Source organism: the organism of the source record quoted next, unplaced genomic scaffold (genome assembly GCF_019419815.1).
Source record: "Pyrus x bretschneideri cultivar Hongxiangsu unplaced genomic scaffold, Pyrus_bretschneideri_v1 Contig85, whole genome shotgun sequence".
Lineage (NCBI taxonomy): Eukaryota > Viridiplantae > Streptophyta > Magnoliopsida > Rosales > Rosaceae > Pyrus > Pyrus x bretschneideri.
This window is the reverse complement of record NW_025999826.1, coordinates 1,505,851-1,528,985: the sequence shown is the minus strand read 5'-3', so window position 1 is coordinate 1,528,985 and position 23,135 is coordinate 1,505,851. Positions and strand designations below refer to the sequence as shown.

Below are 23,135 nucleotides of genomic sequence, written 5' to 3'. Positions count from 1 at the left end.
CCTTGAAGAACTTCCACCAACTCAAGATCAAGCCCCGACGGCCCCTTGAAGAAAGTGTTCATCGTTCATCATCCGTTCATCCTAAGATCAAGCCCCAACAGCCCTTTGGATCAACAACTTCAACAAATCCACACATGCAATCGTTCTTCAAGATTAAGCCCAAAAGCCCTTGAAGATCTGCTCATCCATCAACCTTCAAGATCAAGCCCCAACGGCCCTTGAAGAACTCCCACCAACTCAAGATCAAGCCCCGACAGCCCCTTGAAGAAAGTGTTCATCATCCATCATCCGTTCATCCTAAGATCAAGCCCCAACGGCCCTTTGGATCAACAACCTCAACAAACTCATACACCCATTCTTCAAGATCAAGCCCAATGCCCCTTGAAGATGAAGGAAGATTTGTGAAAAACATGTTCATTTAAGCAACATCAATAGCATGCAATTAACAATTAAAGGCGGAATCATGCTTGTATGCACTTAAAAACAAAACATTTACCCATGAAATTCAAAGCCTAGTAGATAGGTGAACCAAGACTCAACTCAAAACAAAGTGAGTTGAGAAATCAATACCTTTGTAGATTCCTCTTTGCATAAGCAAAGACTAATCACCCAAAGAGAGGGCCTTCATTCCTTGCATCTTAGATCCATGGATTTGGATGGATGAAAAAGTTTCTCCAAGTTCCCAAAATTGAGAACCTCTAATGATTCATCACCAAGGCATAATGAAGAAGAAATGAGTGACCTTGGAGGAGTTTGATTGCTAGATAATCCCTCCAAGGTGGCCTAAATTTTAGAGAGAAAGGAGAGCTTGTGTTCTCATCCTTTCCCCAAAAATTACCATATGTAAATTTTAGGCTATAAAGTCCTTTATATAGTCCCTTCAAATAAGTGACCTAATGGACCAAAAGCCCTATTATTCTAACATGGCAAGCCTATAGGGTTTATTGGGCTTTCAAGCCCTTTGTTTATTCAAGTTGTCATACAACTTGAGTTAATGGGCTTGACATTCAAATCCCATTGGGCCTTGCGGCCCAAAACTAACCCGAGGTCTTTAACGAACTTATTCGTTTGATTAATTAACATATTAATTAATCCTAGCCTTAGATAAATAATTAAACCATTTAATTATTCTTACTCATCTCCGTTGTTTCTTCAAACTCTACCTTACTCGGTGAACGATCCATTATGTTCCTTTTAGCGAGGCAGTGGGCGATTAAAACTCTTTCTAATCGATTGTGAATTGAAACTTACTTTCAATTCTCCCGTTAGTGATAATACACTTTTAGGGCTTCCACAAACCATGGTTGACGCCTAGCAGCATGTCATGGTTACCCAAGCTAATCAGAAGAGGTGGTGAACCTATTCAGTTTTAGGATTACAAATGCAATACGGTCTTTCTCTAATACAATACTCTTGACCACATTGTTTGGTTTGATAGTTTATTCATGTCTACTATCCAATGTGAGTCTTGTGCTTATATGATTACCTTGAATGTGATTTGGAACACATTCCTAAATCTCATTCATACTTTGGCCAAAGATTCTTAATCATATCATAGAGTATTCTCCCTCAAACAGTTTGAAGGTTAGAGATCCCTTGTTGCGCATTCACTTGCCTCCATGGCTAAGTGGCTTAACCCCAACGATGCCATGGACACCCTCCTGATGGAGTGACTTTGACATAATCAAAGATTAAGGACCTAACCACAAGACAACTGTGATGCCTCAGGTCAAAAGACTAATTTGCATTATCCCAACCATGAGCTCTCATGTGACATGAATATGAGAACTCTTCGTTGATCGTGTTCAGTGAACTCATTCTCTATTGAGCACCTACGTACTTGTCTTGATGTCACACACACCAATGACTCGAGACTAGTCACTCTCCCTGAGAGAAGATATAGCACGTACTGATCTTAACGGACTGTCAATGCCCAATTGACAATCCTATGATCAGGAATGTTTAGGATGTGTCAACGAAAGAATGGTCTCATGAATCTAACTTCTTTAGATCGCATTCTTCCAATCACATATTTCTTGGACTTATCATTTAAGCATATAACATTTATATGAGACTGCTCAAACAATAATGTTTGCCCTTAATATTAAACTAGATTAGTTTAACATGTGAAATGTCCATAAAGTATCATCATATGATTGGTTTTAGGGCACATTTCCAACAGAAGATCCATTCATCAACTGTTCATCCTTAGATCAAGCTCCGACGGCCCTTTGGATCAACAACTCATCCACAAACCTACACCATACGAAGATAGAATCAGAGGATCAAATTACAAAGAGATTGTAACCCCAAAATCATTAATACAAAAATATATTTTGTACACGTATTCTTGTCTCCTGTTTCAAGAATTTTTCGTGTTTACAGCCTCGTTTTTAAATGTCATAGATTAAACATCTATTCCTTTTGCAAATCTGATTAAACATTTTCCCTACAATTTTAGTACTTTAATTTTATTTCATTAGAAGTCTATTCACGTTAGCATTCCCTTTTTTCCTCCTATTTTTTATGCATCTCTTATTATGATGATTTAAGATTTTTTTTATTAAAATATTTTTTTTAGTAAATTAAATAGAATGTAACAAATCTCGTTGTTAGGTACGTTTGGTTATATCAGTACGTTTGATTATAATGGTACATTTTGTTACATGATACATTTGAATTTTTGGTCCATTTGGCTTCTTGATGCATTTGAATTTTTGGTCCATTTGGCTTCTTGATACATTTGAATTTTTGGTATGTTTGTTTTCAAAACATAAGTTTTATTCCTAATAATGAGGAGTTACTTTTAATTAATTATTTTTTTTTATAGAAAGAGTCGTTAACAATGTAAGAGTTTAAATTACTTTAATGTTTTTATTTTTTTTTTATAGAAAGAGTCATTAATCAACGGACAATAGTCTTTTTGTTAATTCAAAATTATATGATTTATCGTTATTATTTAGTATTATCTACAATAATAAGGATTTATCTTTGATCAACTAAAAGTTGTTCCAAAGGCTTATCTACCAAAAAACAAGACTATCTAGAACATTGTGTATGAATCAAACATATTTTTAAACATTCCAAAAAGATGAAGATTTATTTTAATATATTTTATAATTGAGTACGTTTTAATTTGGGTATGTTTTCGTTTGACGTTGATACGTTTTCATTTAATGTTGGTACGTTACCAATGGCGTAGGTGTACATTTAGATTTGAAAAGTTTAAATTTTTAGGCTTAAATATAGTTGAAATTATTTAAAATATATAGCAGATATTTAAATGTAAATTAATTTCAATTAATTTGAAGTAGTTCAAGTCTGAGTATTTTAATCAAATGTTTCAAAAGCTTAATCAAAAACTCAAAAAGTATAAATGTTTAGTCTACAAAAGTTTAAAATGAGGTATCTAATTCTAATTTTCTCTAGATTTTGTCCAGCAAATTATCTTCCTCAGTGTTCCTCTTTAGAAAAAAAAGTATAAATAATAATAATAATAATAATAATAACAAGACAATATCCTCCTCTTGTTCTTGCCTCCTGCAACTTTGCATTCCCTCGCTCTCGACTCAAAGCAAATTCTTGAAAGTAAGAATTCAAGACACAAAAAACAAAAAAAAAAATCAAAGAGGAGAAGAGAAGAGCGAGCTGGGATAGAATACAGCAATCAGCAATGCCAAACTTGGTCCTCCACCACCCACCACTCACCCCCTTACTTTCCCACCTCCCACCATCATCATCAAGCTTTCCAATTCGGACCCAGAAATCAACGGCCTCGTTTCCCCCAATAAATCATGCGGTTCTGCTCCGTCGGCGGCCCAACACCATCAGGTGCATGGCGAACCCGCGCAGAGTGGCAATGGTGGCTAAGCAGATAAGGAGGGAGCTGTCTGACATGCTCTTAACTGATAAGGTCTTGCAGTACGCTATTCTTCCTGAGGTTTCTTTGGGTGCTGACCGTTACCTCTCTTCGCTAACCACCATAAGCGATGTTGAAGTCTCCACCGACTTGCAGGTACATAGTTACTTGCATATGTACGCTTCTTCGTTGTTTTGATTCTGAAATTTGGCTGTCTTAGGTTGAAATTGTAGAGCTTTTCATTGCTGTGATGGTGTTTTAGGAAAATGGTGAGGCATCAGAGACGATTCGGGTTGTTTAAGGCTGTCTTAGATTGAAATTGTATACCTTTAATTTGTGTGATGGTGTTTTATGGAAATGGGGAGGCAGGGGAAACAATTTGAGTAGCTTTAAGTTTTTGCTTATGTGTTTTCGTGCTGTTTTTGTTCTTCCTTTGAAATGGCAATAGATGCCCCCATATTGCGTTACGTAGAATTGCTTTTATTTTTCGCGTTCATGTTCATATGGAAAGTTACAAGCCCCGGGTTTTGTACCCGTTTCTGTTGAACTGAGTAGAGTACGTTTCTAAGATGGTACTGGAGGGAAGAACATGTTCCAAACTTTTCGTTGCTACCAAGCTCCTGAAATGTGGTTACTGTCATGTTGTTTTCGATAGTTACAAGCCCCCTGATTTGCGCTCGTTCGTCTTCAATGCATTCCAAATACCTTTTAATGCCATGTTATATCATTTTTCAGTTATGTTCGAAGTTGTATTATCAATTTCCTTGACATTGTGCAATTAAAAAGTCATCACCTTATAGTGGTTGTGTTTCTAAATGTTGCGTAGGCTACAAACTACTGAAACTGTCAAGATAAACTCCCTTGTGTGGAAGTTCTGTTTTTCCCACGTGATTGCCTCGATTATCGACTTGGCAAGCTCCTGTAGTAGCTTATGTACATTGTAATCACGCTTATATGTGACATTATATGTAACAAACTTGCGCTTTGCTATTTGTATCTTTCTTTAGGCCTTGGCTAAAATGGTTAAAAGTTGTTTGATACGCCCAAGGTTCAAAACTTTTGTATACTTTAAAAGGATGCCCGACTTTGGTCATATACCTTCATTGGTCAAGTACTTGCTATCTTGTTTGACCTTTCCTTCTTAGGGAGAATTCTGTAGCATGTTTAACAGTTCCTGTTAATTTCCCATTTTAATGATACTAAGGAAACCTTCTTTACCAATATTTTTGGTTGTTTCAAATAGTACCTACCTTCAATGCTTCAGCAAAGATGGTAATCTTCATCATGTGACAAAAATCTATGGTTTTGGACTTCTAGTTAACTACAGTTTGTTTATTTCACTACAGGTGGTTAAAGTCTATGTTTCTATTTTTGGTGATGAAAGAGGGAAGGAGGTTGCCCTTGCTGGGCTAAAGTCAAAAGCCAAATATGTCCGAGGTCAATTAGGAAGGCGTATGAAGCTGCGGTTAACTCCTGAGATACGCTTCATAGAAGATGAGTCTCTAGAGAGAGGAAGCAGGGTAAGATTAATACTATACTATTTTCATTGGATATGATTATCTACATATTTATAACCAAGGAAAGCAACACAATTGGTTCCTCTTGCATTAATTAAGGTTCTGATATATGTTGGTCAAAAGTATAGCCAGGTGTGATTGCACATACAGGTTGACAAGGCTTGTTAATCATGGTATTCTGCTTTGGAATTGAAGCAGGAGTATTTCGTGACATAATCTACGAATGCCAGTTGAACTGAACATGAAGTTACCAGACTTTGGTTGAGCATAATGGATTAAGGCCAAATATTGACCAACCCATTTAGAATGATTATGGCCAGTTTGTGTTTCTGGTTGATCCACATAACTGACAATTGATCCCACACAATAATCGATAAATTCAAACAGGATGTGTCAACCCTTATGATGCAATCTGTTTACCATAATGAATATTAAGTCCTACACAATATGAATGAAAGTCAGTAATACATTAGTTTGATCATCCATGCTTTTGTCTATATTGTTGTTTGTGATATAGTAAACTGAACTAATCTATATCGATTAGGATTATTCTATTTTCTGGATCAATTTCAGGTTATATGGTTAATGGTTATACGTGCTGTTTCAACCTATCATGAACTTTTCTCTTAGCGGGTTATGTGGATTGTGTCATGTAAAACGAGCACCTGTGAAAGAGTATTAATAATACTCTTGTCAAAATTATGGAAAGTAAAATATGCAGCATTGTAATAGTGGTCTCATAAATAATCAACTTGTATGGTTTCTTTGAGTGATTAGCAAATTAAAAATCAAAAGAAAAAAGGTTGAGTTGCCTCTAGGTTGCTTATGCATCCTTGAATTGCAAAAGTTTTGTCGCGCAAGATAATCGTTATTTGGACATTTTCCAACGACTGCATTCGGTTTTCTGTTTATTACTTGGTTATCTTGACTGGACTTGTGTGCTTGTAAAATTGCTTTTAAGGGGGTGTCAATATATGCTAATACAATACGTGAATGCTGAACCATTTCAGGTGATTGCTATACTAGATAAGATAAAGAATGAAAAGAAAGATTCAGAAATTCAAGATGACGAACAATTGGAACCATCCGAGGCACCTGAGGATGACGGAGATTGGGAGGGTGATGACCCTGATGAAGACATTATATACATAAAGTAGTTACTCCCCCTAGTTTCTGAGCATAATGCTATCTTGGATTGAGGCATGGCTTTTGCTTTTCCACAGGTTTGTTTCATTTTCTTGACTTTCTTAGTTGCAGCGGGTTATATGGATTGTAATCAGAGTTAACACTGCCTTGTATTGATGTAGAATTTACAGAAATTTACGTTTTAATTGTTTCTTTTCAAGTCACTGAAATCGGCGGCAGACATAATTTAAATGAAGCCGATGACCTGCAATTTAGTTTGGTAATGCTTGGTCTATTTAGGTGCAATCATTGCGTGGTTGTTGGGATCTACTTTAGGAAAGATTAGTAATGGTGCAATATTGATCTCTGAACATGTTTTCAGGGGGTTTGATCTCTGAACACCTCCCTCCGGAGGGGTTTGTTTGGGGGTTGGGACTGCTTGTAATGGTGCAATATTACACACGTTTCATTTACTTTATTACGCTCGAAATAAGTGTTATAGTATGTTGTTTATCTTGTGTGATGCAGGCGAGCGCCATAAGTCACAAGGCTAACCTAGACAGAAAAACTCTTCACAGCTGGAGCCCCATCATCTGAATCACGCGCTTCGACCATGTCATGCCTTGTAAAATTACCTATAATATTTTTGTTCGTTTCTACAGGAATGCTTGTGATTTGCTTTTTGTTTTGGTTATCTGAATCCAGAAGCAGAAATTGTGGTATTTAAAGTGCTAGATAATTCACGAAATTGACGATCCACATGATGCGAATGGATATTCTACTGTTTCTGTTCCACTAGGGTCGCTTACTTTCCGATACCACCTACTAGTTACTTACTGATGGACACAACTGAAAATTTAGCATTAGCATATCAACGAGCCTTGGACTCCGTTCACCCCCATGTCGGGAATTAATGTTGTATGATTGGAGTCTCTGAGTAGAGGTAACGATGAAAAAGAATAAATTTTTTTCTAGTGGTGCAAAAACAAATCTAGCCCTTTGGCGATGATGGTCACACCACCACGTCTCGTGATGACAAGATGTTCCGAATTTGCACAAATTTAAACGCATTTGCAATCGTTAACGTAAATTCTGAACTCGGTGGGTTATAATTTGAGTGGATGCGTAGCACGACATCAAGGGGTATGCCCTATAAATGTGTCTCCACCATCTTATAAATTGATGATGTTAAGAGTTTCAACTTGTTCAAGTTTGGTTTAGGTTTGCTTTTCCCAGTCATGTTGCTCCTCTAGCACCTTGGTTTCCCTTACAGGCAAAGTTCTTCACCACTATTTCAAGTCAGCCGCAAGTTAGGACCATAAACCGCCCTCAGATATGGTGCTCTGCTACCACTTGATACAAGGCTTCTAGTGATAGAAAGATGGAATCATTGCATAACTTTTGGAAATGAATTCCTGAAAACGCAAGAGAACTTAAAGGGGGCGTTTTTTTGCCCTCACTAAGTTGGACTGGACTAGCTATTAGTCCAATACTGTGTTTGTTCCATGCTGGGACTAACATTAATGAGACTAAATGGGACTAGCATGGACAAAACCCTTCACTAAGAGGTCTTAGCGAGACCCCCCAATAACCATGAGACTAGCTAAGACTATCCTCTCTTTCTTGTCCTCGTCATGCTCAACGACCACTCTCGACAGACTCCTCTTCATCTCCGGTCACCTAAATCAATCATTAACTTTTCGACTCTCTCTCAGATCCATTTCACAACCAACTTTCATACAAAATATACCAAATTGAAGCTGGGAGTGACAAGATTACTATTTTACCTTAATCGAGGCCAAAATGTGATCGAATGTGGCTGAAAAATGGCCTGGAAGTCTCGGCCTGTTTGGGCTTCTTCAAATACATGACAGATTCGAGCATTCAAAGCTAAGATCTCAGTCCAGGGATGGTGATGAATTTTTTGACGGTGCTAACTTCATCCAATTTAACGAGGAAATGGTAGGAAAAAATGAAGAAAAAGATAAGATCATAATAAAATATTAATAATTTATATATTAAATAATATAATATTATAATTTGTTATTATCCAGCTTCTTAGTCCAATACTGCACCAAACGCTTCACTAAGTTAATCCAGTTTAGTCTAGTCTAAGCCAGTCCAGCTTAGTCCTTGAAGCTAATCCAGTCCGAGATAGTCCAGTGCAACAAACGCCCCCAAAGAGACGTAGAGAAACAAAAGGAAGAAGCTTGTTTTTGCTTTCCAAGCTGCTGCCTTAAATGTTTCCTCATTTCCTTCAACTGTAAAGGGTCAGTTCAATTCCACCCTCCCCATATCGCTTGTGCAGTAATTTCTTGGCTACCCAAAACACCGCCAACGCCACGTGGTATCACTATTCTATTCAAATATCATAACATCAACAAATATCAAAATAGCATAGGCAAATACTGCACAAGCTTTACAAATTCTAACTTTACATTTGCCAATGCTCTCAAGGGGCATGTTTGGTAAGATTGGATTGAAATGGATAACGCTTTAACTTAAAGGTCTGTTGAAGGGAGGAAGGAAAAAATTCTGTCCAACTAGAGGGTAAAAGATGGATTACTCATAAACTTATACATTCCAATCCTTTCCAAAATGGTATGAGTCATGTCTAATCCTCTTCCAAATGAAAATTTATGCTCTTCTACCTTCAATATGCCTTGAAATTAAGGAGTTACCAATTCCAATCCAATCCAACATACCAAACGAGCCCAAAATCTTCAGGTTTTGCATCTACACTAAGGGTCACTTTGCAAAATTGAAGAAGATAAGTATCATATTAATCAAGGGAACATTACCGAATAGCAAAATGACAATTAACCATTATAACAAAATCACCGAATAGCAAAATTGAAGACTGAAAAAGATAAGCATCTTATTAATCAAGGGAACATTACCCTCAAAATCATCGCTATGAAGAGGAAATCTAAGCATCCTAAGTACTGAATTCATAATTCTCAGTCAAAAAAAAAAAAACCTGGAGCTTTAAGCAAAGATTTCATGATCCACAAAAGCTTTAAGAGAAATATTGGTACAGTCCACCCTTACGTATTATTTATATCTGAAAACCACCTCATTCTTCATTCACAACTTCTGGTAGAACACATCTCCTTCAGTGATGATCCTTTGCCGCAGCCTTTTGTTCAGATTTAGCCTTTGCCTTGGCAGGGAGAAAACATAAAAACAGAAATAAGCACTTGTGCACAAATAAAACGACATGGTGCAAGCAATCCAACAAACAGGCACAAGACTTGCACAACTCAAACAACATAAAAATAATAATTTGACATTGCATTATATGCTAGCATCAACATTGGGTTGAACAGCTTAACAATTTAAATAAAGGGGACAACTTCAGGTTACATTCCCATTCCATTAGTTATCCCTAATTAGTCAAACACTAGACCCACGTCCTTATAATTTGACAATGATAACATATATACACATATTAAGTCATGGTGAAGTTTTGATTGGGCTTTAGAGCAAAGTATATTACGGTAAATTGATACATGGTTAAAAATGTTAAAAATGTTAACACTTTGACTTCTTTCATTCTCCATTTCCAGTTTCTGCAAATTGGAGCAACCCTACTTCCTCTCTAGGACACTGGTGCTAGACTTCCTTTCACATTTGAAGGTAAATCTCAGGTTGTCCCTAACTTCAGGCAATTAATTTTACCTTAAAATCCAGCAATTCACAAAGGGTTATTTCTCTCTCACATTTTACTCAAGCATTGTTTTGGACATTGTGCTTATTTATACGACAATTTTATCAACACGTTGACAAATGGTTAGCAAATATTTTTCCTAAATCCCTCCCTTTTCTTCTTTTTCACAAAACTCTATATGCAGCCTTGTCATTTTTCTTTTTCCCTTCACACTTTTAATTGTTTCTATAAAACATATGCTACTACATTCACATTTGCAGTGACTAATTTTTCTGCCAAATCAAACCTTGTATTGAAGACTTGAGTTTCGATAGTGAGTTTGTGTAAGTTGTGTTTGTGGGTTGACTGTTAAACCACTAAGAACCTATAGTGAAGACATTGGATCGGTTGCATGCAGCTTGAGTTAAGATTTAATAGCTCAACCTAGAAGTGGTAATCTCAAAGTGCAACTCACTCAAAGTGGAACCCACCAAACTGTTTACCACAGCTTGGTTTCCTTTTGAATAATTTGGTTTCACTTAAAAGACTTCATATGCATTTAAGACTTTAGAAATGCTTTTATTTATTTCAATGGATGAACTGATGCTAGAAACAAAACTGAAGTCGAACTCTTTTAAGTTTACTTCTAGAATTTTCCCTGCATAACCTGCATTTGTTTCTTTCTTACACATACTTCCAATTGAACCCTTTCATCTTAACATAGTGGGCTGCATTATTATGCTTAGCCATTGCTCTAAAGACTCGGGCTTTTTACAAGCATAGCCAATAATCAAAGTATTGAAATTATTTTTATTTCTAGAGCCCCTCTAAAACACCCTTACACATCAATATACATTATGTGCGTTTCACAGCTTGACCATACTTGGATTGGAGGTGAAGAAGAGTTCATTCCTTGCACAGTGATAAATTAATGTACAAAATTTATAACGTAGCCTGGCTTTATTTCTAAAGTTCTGACACTATCACATAACCGTAACGTGCTCAAATTGTAAGGTATTCCACATAAACTTTGCTACTTTCACACATGCTAACAAAAGGTGGATGTCTACTATATCAGTTCTTCAAATGGTGCTTATACTCTTCCATTAAAACAAAGAAAATACACAAATTATTCATAAGAAAATGAAACCATATTATGAATACAAAAAGTAGTCTACACAATCGGGTTGACCAACATCGATTAAAATCCACATTACACGTTACAATCTACAAAAATTAAAACAAACCCAATACGCAATTTTAGTCACAAACACAATATTAACTCATAAAAATAAAAATAAAAAAGGGTCAAATTATTATTATTTTTTTGAAAAAACAAGGAAAGGAAGTACCTTGAGGTACTTGAGCTTAACGCTTCCGTATACGAGTCCAAAGGAGAATGCGGAAACACGAGCCACCTGCAAATCCCGAAAACCCCAAATCACCAATTAGATTAACACTTACGAAATTGGTCCAAAATCCACAAACTTCTCATCTTTTTCCCAAAATATAAAATCAAATAAAAAATTAGTTAGATCCGGAACGAAAAGATAAAAAAACAAGAGAAAATTTCAATGGAATTAATACCAAGGCGAGGGTGCTGGTTCCAGAATATGGTCCAGGAGGCGGCGCCATTTTTGTTGCTGGAGAGGAGACTGACTGTTCAGCAATTAGACGAACCGAACGAGAAGGAAAATCTGTAAAACCTCCCAATTCACAAAGCACCGAGCCCTACTCCTCCAGACTTCCACTGCTTTATATATCGAGCAATTGCGGACCTGGATTATCTGCCCCGTTCGGGCTTTCTACCTGATTTTCCCGGGTTCAAATCTTGATCGTCCATCCACCCGTTACAGATGGTTGGGCCCATTATTTGTGGAGTCAACCAATGAAACACTTCCTCGTTGTTTTATTGTAGGAATGGAGTTACTTAACAAGTTTAACCCGGTATTTGTAAGTTCATTCACTTTTCTTATTTTCCTGTCGACTTAAGATATAAAATTCAATACAAATATAATACGCGATCCTTGTCTATATGAGGCGAACATAAAATCTGATCGTTATCTATATGAGCCAAACATAACACTATTCACTTATATAGTGAAATGGTCATTGCATATTTCCCCTTTCTACTTCATTCTTCAAGATCTATCCATTATTTCCATTCCCCTCCTTTAATATTGAAACCTTATCTCTCCGCTTCGTCATCCATACCCTTCTCTAATCTTTAACAAGCAACTAGCCATTCTGCATGGGCTTCCATTAATCACATGGCACTAGGCGTAATTTACAGGCTAATTTCTTTATTCATTTTTCATATTTTATGTGTGCAATTTTGATACGGTGAAACTCATCTCTCTTTAGAGTGTTTCACATATTTCTTATTTTCTCGGAATCTCTCTACCGACATTACATGAAGAACTGGATGACAAAAACATAGTAGTAAGAACCGTACAATGCTTAGCCTTGTACATTTGAAGAAACATTTCATTTGCAACAATAGGTGATCTAAGACCGAAGTTGTATGGCATTCTATCACATACTTTGTTTGCAAAGAAAACTCAAGTTAGTAATTATCTAGACGCTTTACGTTTCAATTATCATTCTTGTTTGTTGATAGTGTGTAAGGTCTTGTTTGAAGTTCTCATTGCCTAAGTAAACCAAATATTTCTGAGCAGATTAAATATTATCCTCAGTCAAACAATCCCGACACATTTGAAAACAGTACATTCAAAAGAAATCTCATCATCTCAATATCTCTAAATCTCTAAATACTGGTATGTGGCTTGTGAGTAGTTATTGTTGAAACTCTCACTAAACTCAGATCATAATAATCGTTGTGGAGAAATCGGCTTCAAAACTTCTAGTAGTTTATATCCCGTTTTCTTTTACAACAAATAGAAAATTCAAAATTTTTCGTTTTCTTCAACAAAATCATCCCCGCGAAATTTTCTCTATTATTTTTCGGTCAGGTTTGGAATATTTTTTTAGGGGCTTTATGTCCAAATTTTTTTTCATGAAGCCTGGTGACTCCAAATAGGTGGCTGACTTTCTATTAGTAAAAAATTAAACATATAGAATTACAGCTCGTTTGGAAGTGCTTTTAAAATGATCAAAAGCACTTCTGGTGAAATTACTTTTGGGTACCAAAATTATTTCAAATGCTTTTTTAAAGAAGCACCAGATATTTGCTTTTTGCAGAAAGAACTTCAAGTGATTTTTCAGGATCCATATAAATTTTTACTAAGAATTGGTTTTAAAAAATATTTTTACCGAAATCACTTTTAGTCATTTTAAAAGCACTTCTAAACAAGTCTTTAGTGTCGAACAAAATTTGTTGTAGGGATTATTTTTTCACGCTTATTGTGGAGTGTTTATTAGGGTACGAAATGGAGGGGTTGGGATGATAGAGGTTGAGAGAAGAGATTCAAGAGTTATAGAAAGCTATAAAGAAAATATTGTCACTTGATAATAACTCTTTAGTTTGATAACCATTTCGTTTTTAGTTTTTTTATTTTAAAGAAAAAAGAGAAACAAAATTGATAATTAAAAGTCAAATTTTGAAAACTCAATGAAGTAGGTTTCATTTTTTGGGTTTTCCGCGTTCATTGTTTTGAAAATTGAAAATTAACTACCAAAGTTTTCATAAAAAAATAAAAATAAAAAATAAAAAATAAAAACATGAAAACAAAAATTGAAAACGAAATGGGTTATCAAACAACCTTTTACTCTAAACCTACAAACTTATCAAGATCTAGTTGGTGTTGCTGGTGTCAAAACTCGGACAAAGCTTGATTGGGTCCAACATGTATGCCCTTAAGTGTTGCTTTCGTTCTCGGATGCATGAGATGGTTCAGAAGAAAGAGAAAATAGGTGTGCCACTGTTAAAGACTACCTACAACCATTTGTGGCAATCTTTCACTGGGATGTTCCCCAAGCTTTTGAATATGCATATGATGGTTTCTAAAGCCCTCATATTGTGCAAGTGAACATATTTTATCTTATGTATAATATTGACCATTCGCTTAACTAAAACGTACTAAATCTAAAAAACAAAACATTTTGAATAAGCCATATACCTTTAGTAACCATGCTTATGCAATTAGAATCCACGCACTGGGACGATGCTCTGCTTGGCAAGACCAGACCTGCCTCGGTGGAGATTCGGCTACTGAACCCTATTTGGTAACACACCACCTACTCCTTGCTCATGCAGCTGCAGTAAAAGGGTACAAAGATAAATTTCAGGTATAATAAATTAACTAGCTAGTTCCCTTTCTTTTGTCTGAAATCGCAATGAGTCACTAGTATTATGTTCCAACACGAGGAAACATTTTGTAAGGTAAACGAAGTTTGGAGTTTGTATGGCACTAATCAAATAATTTTCTAAATTTTCTTTATAGGCATATCAAAAGGGGATGATAGGAATAACACTAGTATCACATTGGTATGAGCCTGCTTCAGATGCAAAGGAAGATATAGATGCTACAAATCGAGCTTTGGATTTTATGTTTGGATGGCAAGTGTATTATTAATTTATATATCAATTGGTTCGTACTTTTTTTATGACTATAAAGTTGATTATTGGAATTTTCACATCTTTATAGGTTTATGGATCCAATTACAAGAGGTGACTACCCGTATATGATGCAATGCCTTGTTAGAGAACGATTACCAAAATTCACGGAAGAAGAATCCAAGATGTTAATTGGGTCTTTTGATTTTGTTGGATTGAACAATTATTCTGCTAGATATGGAGCTGATGTACCTAAGAATTATTCTAAATCTGCATGTTACTTATATGATCCACGTGTTACTACACTAAGTGAGTACAAATTGAAACCTTTTATCGACTAATTAATTAATGTCTTGGAATTATTACATTCAAATATTGATCTCAGTCATATATGTCGCGGTGCAACTGTCGGGGTGGTGCGGCACGTCGGTTGGCAGGGACCAGGAGTCAGCTTAGCATGGGCCAAGAAGGTGGTGTGGTAGGGGCCATTGCTTATGCTGCTCAGCTTGATTGAAGCCAAGGATTGGCTCGGCATGGGCTGAGGAAATGTATTGGCATGGGTTACGGTTTGGGCTGCCTATCGGAAATGAGGAAACTGCCTGAGTTTGATTTCTCAGCTGCCATAGATGGAGCAGTCTGTTGGAAGTATGCCCACAAAGCCACTCATTTGATGTAATAGCTTTTTGGAATACTTATTGTATTAAACTTTTATATGTTTAATAGAGGGCAAAGCTTATTATTAATCACTATTTATAGTATCTTGTGTTTAAGCAATAAGGGAATCCAAGGAATGTATTTGATCTAAGAGACAAGTGATTTAAGTTAGTTAAATTAACGAGACCTTTCTCTTATGTTCATTCCTAAAACGTTCCTAGCCATAGGATTGCCAATTGGGCATTGACAATCCGCTAAGGTTAGTATGTGCTATGTCGACTCAAGCATGAGTATGAACTAGTCTCAAGTCATTTGGTGTTGGACACTAAGGCAAACACATAAGTGCTCGAAAGACTAATCGAGTACACTGAACAACGATCAAACGAGAGTTCGAACATACATGTCATGTGAGAACTCAATAGTTGCAATATGCAAAGTAGTCCTTTGACCTGAGGCATCATTGATGTCTAATGGTTAGGTTCTTGGTCTTTGATTATGTCAACGGCATTCCATTGGAGTGTCCACGGCATTGTTGTGGTCAAGCTATCTAGTCATGTAGGCATATGAATGCACAACAAGGGATCTCTAACCTTCCATGATGGAAGAAGAATACTCTAAGATATGATTCGAGAGTCTTTGGCCAAAGCATATGAATATGACTAAGGAAGATGTTCCAAATCTTATTCAATTGAATCATATAGAGAAGTATCACATTGGATAGTAGACATGAAACAAACTATCACTTAAACAATGTGATTAAGAGTATTGTATTAGAGAATGACCGTATTGCATTGTAGTTGTAACTGGATAGGTTCTCCAACCACTTCTACTTAGCTTGGGTAACCATGACATGCTGCTAGGCGTCACCCATGGTTTGTGGAAGCCCTAAAGATTAGCAAACACTAATTTAAGGGAGAATTGAAATGTGGTTTCAATTCACAATCGATCGTTAAGAGTAACATCGCCCACTACCTCGCTAATTGGAACCTAATGGATCGTACACCGAGTAAAGATATAAGTGAAGAAATTATATGAAATGGATAAGCAATTAAATGGTTTAATTGAAAAATGGTCAAGATTAATTAAATAGTTAATTAATTATACGAAACGTTCGTATTGGGCGTTTAAGTTAGTTTTGGGCTTCGGGGCACAAAAACGTTTTGGTCCACAAAGCCCATTATGTTTAAGTTGTATGACAACTAAAACAAAATGGGCAATTAAGCCCAATAACAACTAATGGCCGGCCATAAGGGTGGAGGGTAGTGAACTTGGCTTAATTGCAAGTTTGCCACTCCATTGTGAGGTGGTATAAAGACATCTTTATAGCCATTTCATCCTTAGGGTTTTCTAATTGAATTTGGGTGAAACCTATTCTCTCATTTTCCACATAGAGGCCGGCCACCTTAGGTGAGGAACATCTAGCAATCTTTCTTCCCTAAGTCATCTATTTCATCTTCACACAATATCTTTGGTGTGGAGACTTAGAGACACCAAACTTTTGGTGTTTTGGAGAACAAATCCTCAAATCCTCAAAGAAGAAAATGAGCACTAAAAGGGAGAAAATCACAAGGAAGATCCAAGGAGTAAGGAGGTGACTTGAAGGCCCTCCACTTGGGTGAATCCCTTGTGCAATCAAGGATGAGCTTCAAGGGTAAAGAATCTCTAAAATTCTTATTCTCTTTAATATTGTTAAAGAGTCTTATGGTTCACCATATACTAGGCTTTGAAAGTCATGGGTTTTATGAATTGTTTTTGAATGCATGCCTACTTTAAAGTGTTATTAGTTTGCATATGTATTCAAATGTTCTTACATGTTCTTAGCTAGGACAAATTTTTTCCTTCAAGTGGTATCAAGAGCCTAGGCCTAGTTTATGGTGGATCCTTTTGGGTTTTGTGATTTTTTCATATTTTGTGATTTAAGCGTTGTAAATGTTACAAGCTTTGTTCTTGCTTTGAATATAAATTTTACTTGAAAATTTAGCATCTCAAATGTTGTAGATGTATTTCATTAAAGCATGAATAATGGAACTAAAAGTTGGTGCCAAGTGTTTTGGGATTTTCGGCCAAATCCAAAGGGTGATTTTTTGGGTTCATGTTAGGCTTGTTAAAATGGTTTTAAAGTGCTTTTTGGAACCCCTAAGTACCCTAGGATATTAACCCTCTTTTGAGTTGTGAAAATTTGAGTTTTTTGTGAAAGAAAACATCCATGGAGCTATTATGAGTTTTCATGTATGTTCTTCATATTTCTTGAAGTTCTTATCAAGAACAAAAAGTTTTGAAGTTTTGATTCAAAAGTTTTATGTTTTACATAAAGTTTTGATTATTAGTTGATGGGTGATGATTATTGGTGAGAAATGATTAAATGACTTTAATTATGTCAAAGATATATTTTTGAATATTAGTTGATGGATGATGATTGTTGGTAAGAAATAATTAAATGGTTTTAATTATATCAAAGATATATTTTCTTTTCAAACCATCCCCACCATCTTTAATCTCACCCACCAAAATCCACTTACAAAATTCTTTTTATCAAAAATCTCTATAACAACTATCCTTGGCCGGCCACCCCTCTAGTGGGGTGCTTTTGTGCAATTAAATAAAGTTTTGATACTTTTGTGTATTTGCATTTTGACCCCATTTGTTTTAACAAAGTGACCCAAATTGTTGTGGTCATTGTTTTTGGCCCAAAAACAAAATGAGAACAAAAATTGTTTTGTCTCTTTAATGAGAATTTGATTTTCATTATATTTAGTTCCATTTAAATCAATTCTATGGATCCAAAAACCAATTGTTTAAAGTTGCTTTCTTAGTTAATTTAGTTAATTAAGAAAAGGGTGATTATGAACCAAAGGCCTCGATAATTGAGCTATGTGATTGGCCGATTTACATTATGAATGCTTGGGTTTTAAGTAATGTAGATTTGAATGTAATTTGATTAATTCAAGTTGTTGTATTGGGCATAAGTCCTTCAATTTGTTGTAAAGGGCATAAGCCCATTATTTGTGTTGTAAAAGGGCATAAGCCCTTCTTATTATTTCATGTATTCCTCTTTGTTTATATGTATGCAAATTGGAATAGTTGGGTCCAACGCCCAATAGGAAATAACGGTTTAATTGGATTAAACGCGTAACTAAAATCAACAACTATCTACCTTAAACCCAAGGTCCAACACAAGGCTCGTGTTGGATCAAATCAAACGGTTCATAATCATCCTAAAACCTAATATGACTATATAGTCCATATGAGGATGCAATGCGTTCGTTAGTAGTTCCATATAGTCTCGCTTGTTTCAACGAAACAGTGGGAGTATTATATGCTACTAAATCATATTAACTTGGACCAATAGTTATGATAGGGCCATGTTCTTTTAATATGATTAAAATGTTTTTTATGTAGCCCAAAACTACTCCCTCAAACGAATATTAAGTTGATAAACGAGAGATGTTTTGAACATTTCTTCGTAGGCCTTCCACCGTGGTGGGCTCCAATCGTTTGTGACTCATGCACCGGCTTCACCCTATAATGGGGAAGTACAAAGTATGGGCTTACATCCAGGAGGAGTCCATAAACATATGATGAGGTGAGTGTAGACAACGAGTATGACCAACATGATATAATTCTGAGGTTGTACTTGAACCTCTACATAAACTAAGCATGGTGGGAATAACTTAACTAAGTGCAATGGTGCCAACATGATATAATTCTGAGGCATTCATTCTCTAGAGGCCAAACTAGATGGGTAATTACAAGAGTTGTAAATGACTAAAGTGTTATTCTCTCATCATTATTTTTGCTAACCAACATGATATAATTCTGAGGTGGGCTTGGTAATGGTGAGTCTCCCATGCCCCGCTAAGAGTTCAATATAACTCTCGAATTCCATTGAGGGATGTGGAGTTTGCCAAAAATAGTGGGTGGTACTATTTGATTCATGACCCAATCAAGTAGTTAATCAACAATCTAATACGATTTCTATTATGTTATGTAGTTAACGACATGCCTAAAATACTGCCCACCATTATACTTGACAAAATGGCCCAAGACTTTTTCCTTGCATATCTCTCGGATGATTTCATTAAGTTTATTGTAAACTATAAAGTGAATAGATTCGATCATACTTTTAACGAGATGATTGACATGTGCTGTAAATTTGAAAGATGTTTCAAAAAGGACAGTGGGAGTGAGAATGCAAGAACAAGGAAAAGGTTACGTAAGAAGAAGGCAAAGAAATCCAAAGGAACATGCTTTCATTGTGGAAGGGATGAACGTTGGAAGAAGAAATACAGGGTGCGCATTGCGAGCCTTATGACACGAACTTTTGAAGAGACTATTTCGGTCATAGAAAGTGCTTTTACAGTGAGCTCCAATTCCTGGATATTTGATTCAGGCGCTAGTCAACATATCTGTAATACGATGCAGGGACAAGTAGGGAGCAAGACACTGCGCAATGGGGAGATGGTTGTGCGAGTTGGGAACGGCGCTAAAATCTCTGCAAAAGCAATAGGCACCTACATGCTTAACCTACCCTCTGGGGAAGTCCTGGAACTTAAAAATTGTTTATATTTTCCTTCATGTATAAAGAATTTGATTTCTATCTCTAAGCTTTTACGAGATGGGCACTCAGTATTGTTTGACAAAATGAGTTGCACTTTATACTTGAACGGTCGTATTATCTCTCATGGTAATATGATAGAGGGACTTTTTCACCTAGAGACGAATAGTGGGATGCACTGTATTGAAAGCGGGAATACCTCAAAACCCAAAAGGGCTAGAGAAGAAGTTAACCAAGTTAGACTTTGGCATCTTAAACTTGGACATGTAAACCAGGATAAGATTCGCAAGATGTCGAAAGATGGATATCTTAGCCCATTAGGTAATGACCTCATGGGAACTTGTGAACCTTGTCTACTGGGGAAGATGACCAAATCTCCATTCACTGGGAAATGAGAGCGTGCCACTGAAATTCTAGGGTTAATCCACACTGACATATGTGGACCTATGTCTACTACGTCGAGAGGAGGCTTCTCCTACTATATCACATTCACCGACGATCACTCTCGGTTTGGCTATTTGTATCTTATGAAGTACAAGTCAGAATCCTTTGAAAGGTTCAAAGAATTCAAGAATGAAGTTGAGAAGCAAACTGGGAAACAGATAAAGACCCTAAGATCGGATCGAGGGGGTGAATATCTGAGTGACGAGTTCCTAGATTATCTTAAAGAGTGTGGAATTGTATCATAGTGGACTCCACCAGGAACTCCTCAACATAACGGAGTTTCTGAGAGGAGAAACCGAACCTTGATGAACATGGTTCGTTCTATGATGAGTTCCGCTGATCTACCAATATCATTCTGGGGATATGCACTACACACAGCAGCTTATTTGCTAAATGCAGTGCCTTCTAAATCTGTTCCACAAACACCATATGAGATATGGTATGGAAAGAAGCCAAGTCTTAAACATCTTAATATTTTGGGTTGTCCAACATACGTTAAGAAACAAGATGCTAGAAAGCTTGAAGCGAGATCCGTTAAATGCTATTTTGTGGGGTATCCTAAACAAACCTATGGATACGAATTCTATCACCCTGACGACCAGAAAGTCTTTGTCGCCAGAACTGTTATATTCATGGAGGATGAATTAGTTCTTAAAGGAACTAGCAAGATAGAATTAAAGGAAATTAATGAGATTAATGATGAACCACAAACAAGCACTCGACAAGTTGACAACCCTGTTCCTGAACCCCTAGCTCCACGTAGATCTGAACGGGTTAGTAAGCAACCTAGGAGGTATGGCTTAGACAATGACTTTGCGGAATTGCACCTTCTAGGTGACAATGACACAAAGGAGGACCCTAGAGACTACAATGAAGCAATGTCCGACATTGATTCAAAGAGATGGCATGAGGCCATGAAATCCGAGATGGATTCCATGTATCAAAATCAGGTGGACTCTTGTAGACCTTCCAGAAGGTATAGTACCTGTTGGAAATAAATGGGTATTCAAGAGGAAGATAGGCGTTGATGGGAACGTGGAGACTTATAAGGCTAGACTAGTAGCCAAGGGTTACAGGCAACGAGAAGGGATTGACTATGAAGAAACTTTCTCTCCTGTAGCCATGATTAAGTCCATTCGGATTTTGCTTGCTATAGCTGCGTACCATGATTATGAAATCTGGCAAATGGACGTGAAGACAGCCTTTCTGAACGGCTACCTAGAGGAAGAGCTTTATATGGCTCAACCCGAAGGTTTCGTGTCCAAGTCTGAAAAGACTAAGGTATGCAAGCTTCAGAGGTCCATTTATGGACTTAAGCAAGCCTCCAGGAGCTGGAACATTCGTTTTGATACTGAAATCAAATCGTTTGGTTTTACTCAAAACGAAGACGACAATTGTGTTTATCAAAAGGTCGTTGGGGAAGCAGTTGTATTCCTAGTGTTATATGTAGATGACATATTACTATTCGGGAATGACACTGCAGTACTTTCTTCTGTAAAAGTGTGGTTGTCCAAAACCTTCCACATGAAAGATTTAGGAGATGCATCTTATGTACTTGGGATAAAGTTCTATCGTGATAGATCCAGAAAATTAATTGGATTATCCCAATCTATGTACATTGATAAGGTGCTAAGTAGGTTCCAGATGGAACAATCTAAGAAAGGTTTTCTTCCTGTGAGACATGGAATTCACCTTTCTAAGTCCATGGGACCTAAGACTCCTAAAGAGATACGGCAAATGAATACTATTCCTTATGCTTCCGCCATAGGAAGTCTCATGTATGCCATGATATGCACAAGGCCTGATATCGCATTTGCTGTGAGCATTACTAGTCGATATCAATCTAACCCAGGATCAGAACACTGGGCAGCTGTCAAGACGATCCTTAAGTACTTAAGAAGAACTAAGGACATGTTCCTCGTTTATGGAGGAGCGACAAAGTTACAAGTGGAAGGCTATACAGACGCAGATTTCCAATCTGACGTCGATGATAGAAGTTCCAACTCCGGATATTATTCACTCTGAATGGTGGGGCTGTCAGCTGGAAAAGCAAGAAACAAAGTGTAATTGCTGATTCCACGACAGACGCTGAATATGTCGCTGCAGCTGAAGCCGGCAAAGAAGCGTTCTGGATGAAGAAGTTCATCACTGAACTTGGAGTGGTTCCAACCATTACATCACCAGTAACTTTGTACTGTGATAATAATGGGGCGATAGCTCAAGCCAAGGAACCCAGGGCACATCAAAAGAACAAGCATTTTGATAGGCGCTTTAATATCATTAGAAGATATGCTGCCGAGGGGAAAGTCAACATCCTCAAAGTTGCTTCAGCCGATAACGTAGCAGATCCACTAACGAAGCCAATGTCTCAAATCCAACTTGACCGCCATATGGAAAAGATGGGTATTAGATACATGGGAGAATGGCTTTGAGTGCAAGTGGGAGATTGTTGGAAGTATGCCCACAAAGCCACTCATTTGATGTAATAGCTTTTTGGAATACTTATTGTATTAAACTTTTATATGTTTAATAGAGGGCAAAGCTTATTATTAATCACTATTTATAGTATCTTGTGTTTAAGCAATAAGGGAATCCAAGGAATGTATTTGATCTAAGAGACAAGTGATTTAAGTTAGTTAAATTAACGAGACCTTTCTCTTATGTTCATTCCTAAAACGTTCCTAGCCATAGGATTGCCAATTGGGCATTGACAATCCGCTAAGGTTAGTATGTGTTATGTCGACTCAAGCATGAGTATGAACTAGTCTCAAGTCATTTGGTGTTGGACACTAAGGCAAACACATAAGTGCTTGAAA

At 36.7% G+C, this 23,135-nt stretch overlaps 2 protein-coding genes across 2 annotated transcripts; one reads left to right on the top strand and one right to left on the bottom strand.

Moving 5' to 3' along the window:
* Positions 1-3,505: 3,505 nt before the first annotated feature.
* On the top strand, positions 3,506-7,296 carry LOC103940817 (probable ribosome-binding factor A, chloroplastic). Its single transcript, XM_018645904.2, has 4 exons — positions 3,506-4,015; positions 5,206-5,379; positions 6,387-6,599; positions 7,030-7,296. Exons 1-3 carry the CDS (start codon positions 3,674-3,676, stop codon positions 6,531-6,533), a joined length of 663 nt encoding a protein of 220 aa, XP_018501420.1. The 5' UTR covers positions 3,506-3,673; the 3' UTR covers positions 6,534-6,599; positions 7,030-7,296.
* A 2,058-nt stretch (positions 7,297-9,354) lies between these two features.
* On the bottom strand, positions 9,355-11,899 carry LOC103967958. Its single transcript, XM_018642268.2, has 3 exons — positions 11,738-11,899; positions 11,503-11,568; positions 9,355-9,664 (listed from the first exon to the last, which is right to left on the bottom strand). The coding sequence occupies exons 1-3, from the start codon at positions 11,783-11,785 to the stop codon at positions 9,617-9,619; spliced, it is 162 nt and encodes a 53-aa protein (XP_018497784.2). The 5' UTR covers positions 11,786-11,899; the 3' UTR covers positions 9,355-9,616.
* Positions 11,900-23,135: the final 11,236 nt, after the last annotated feature.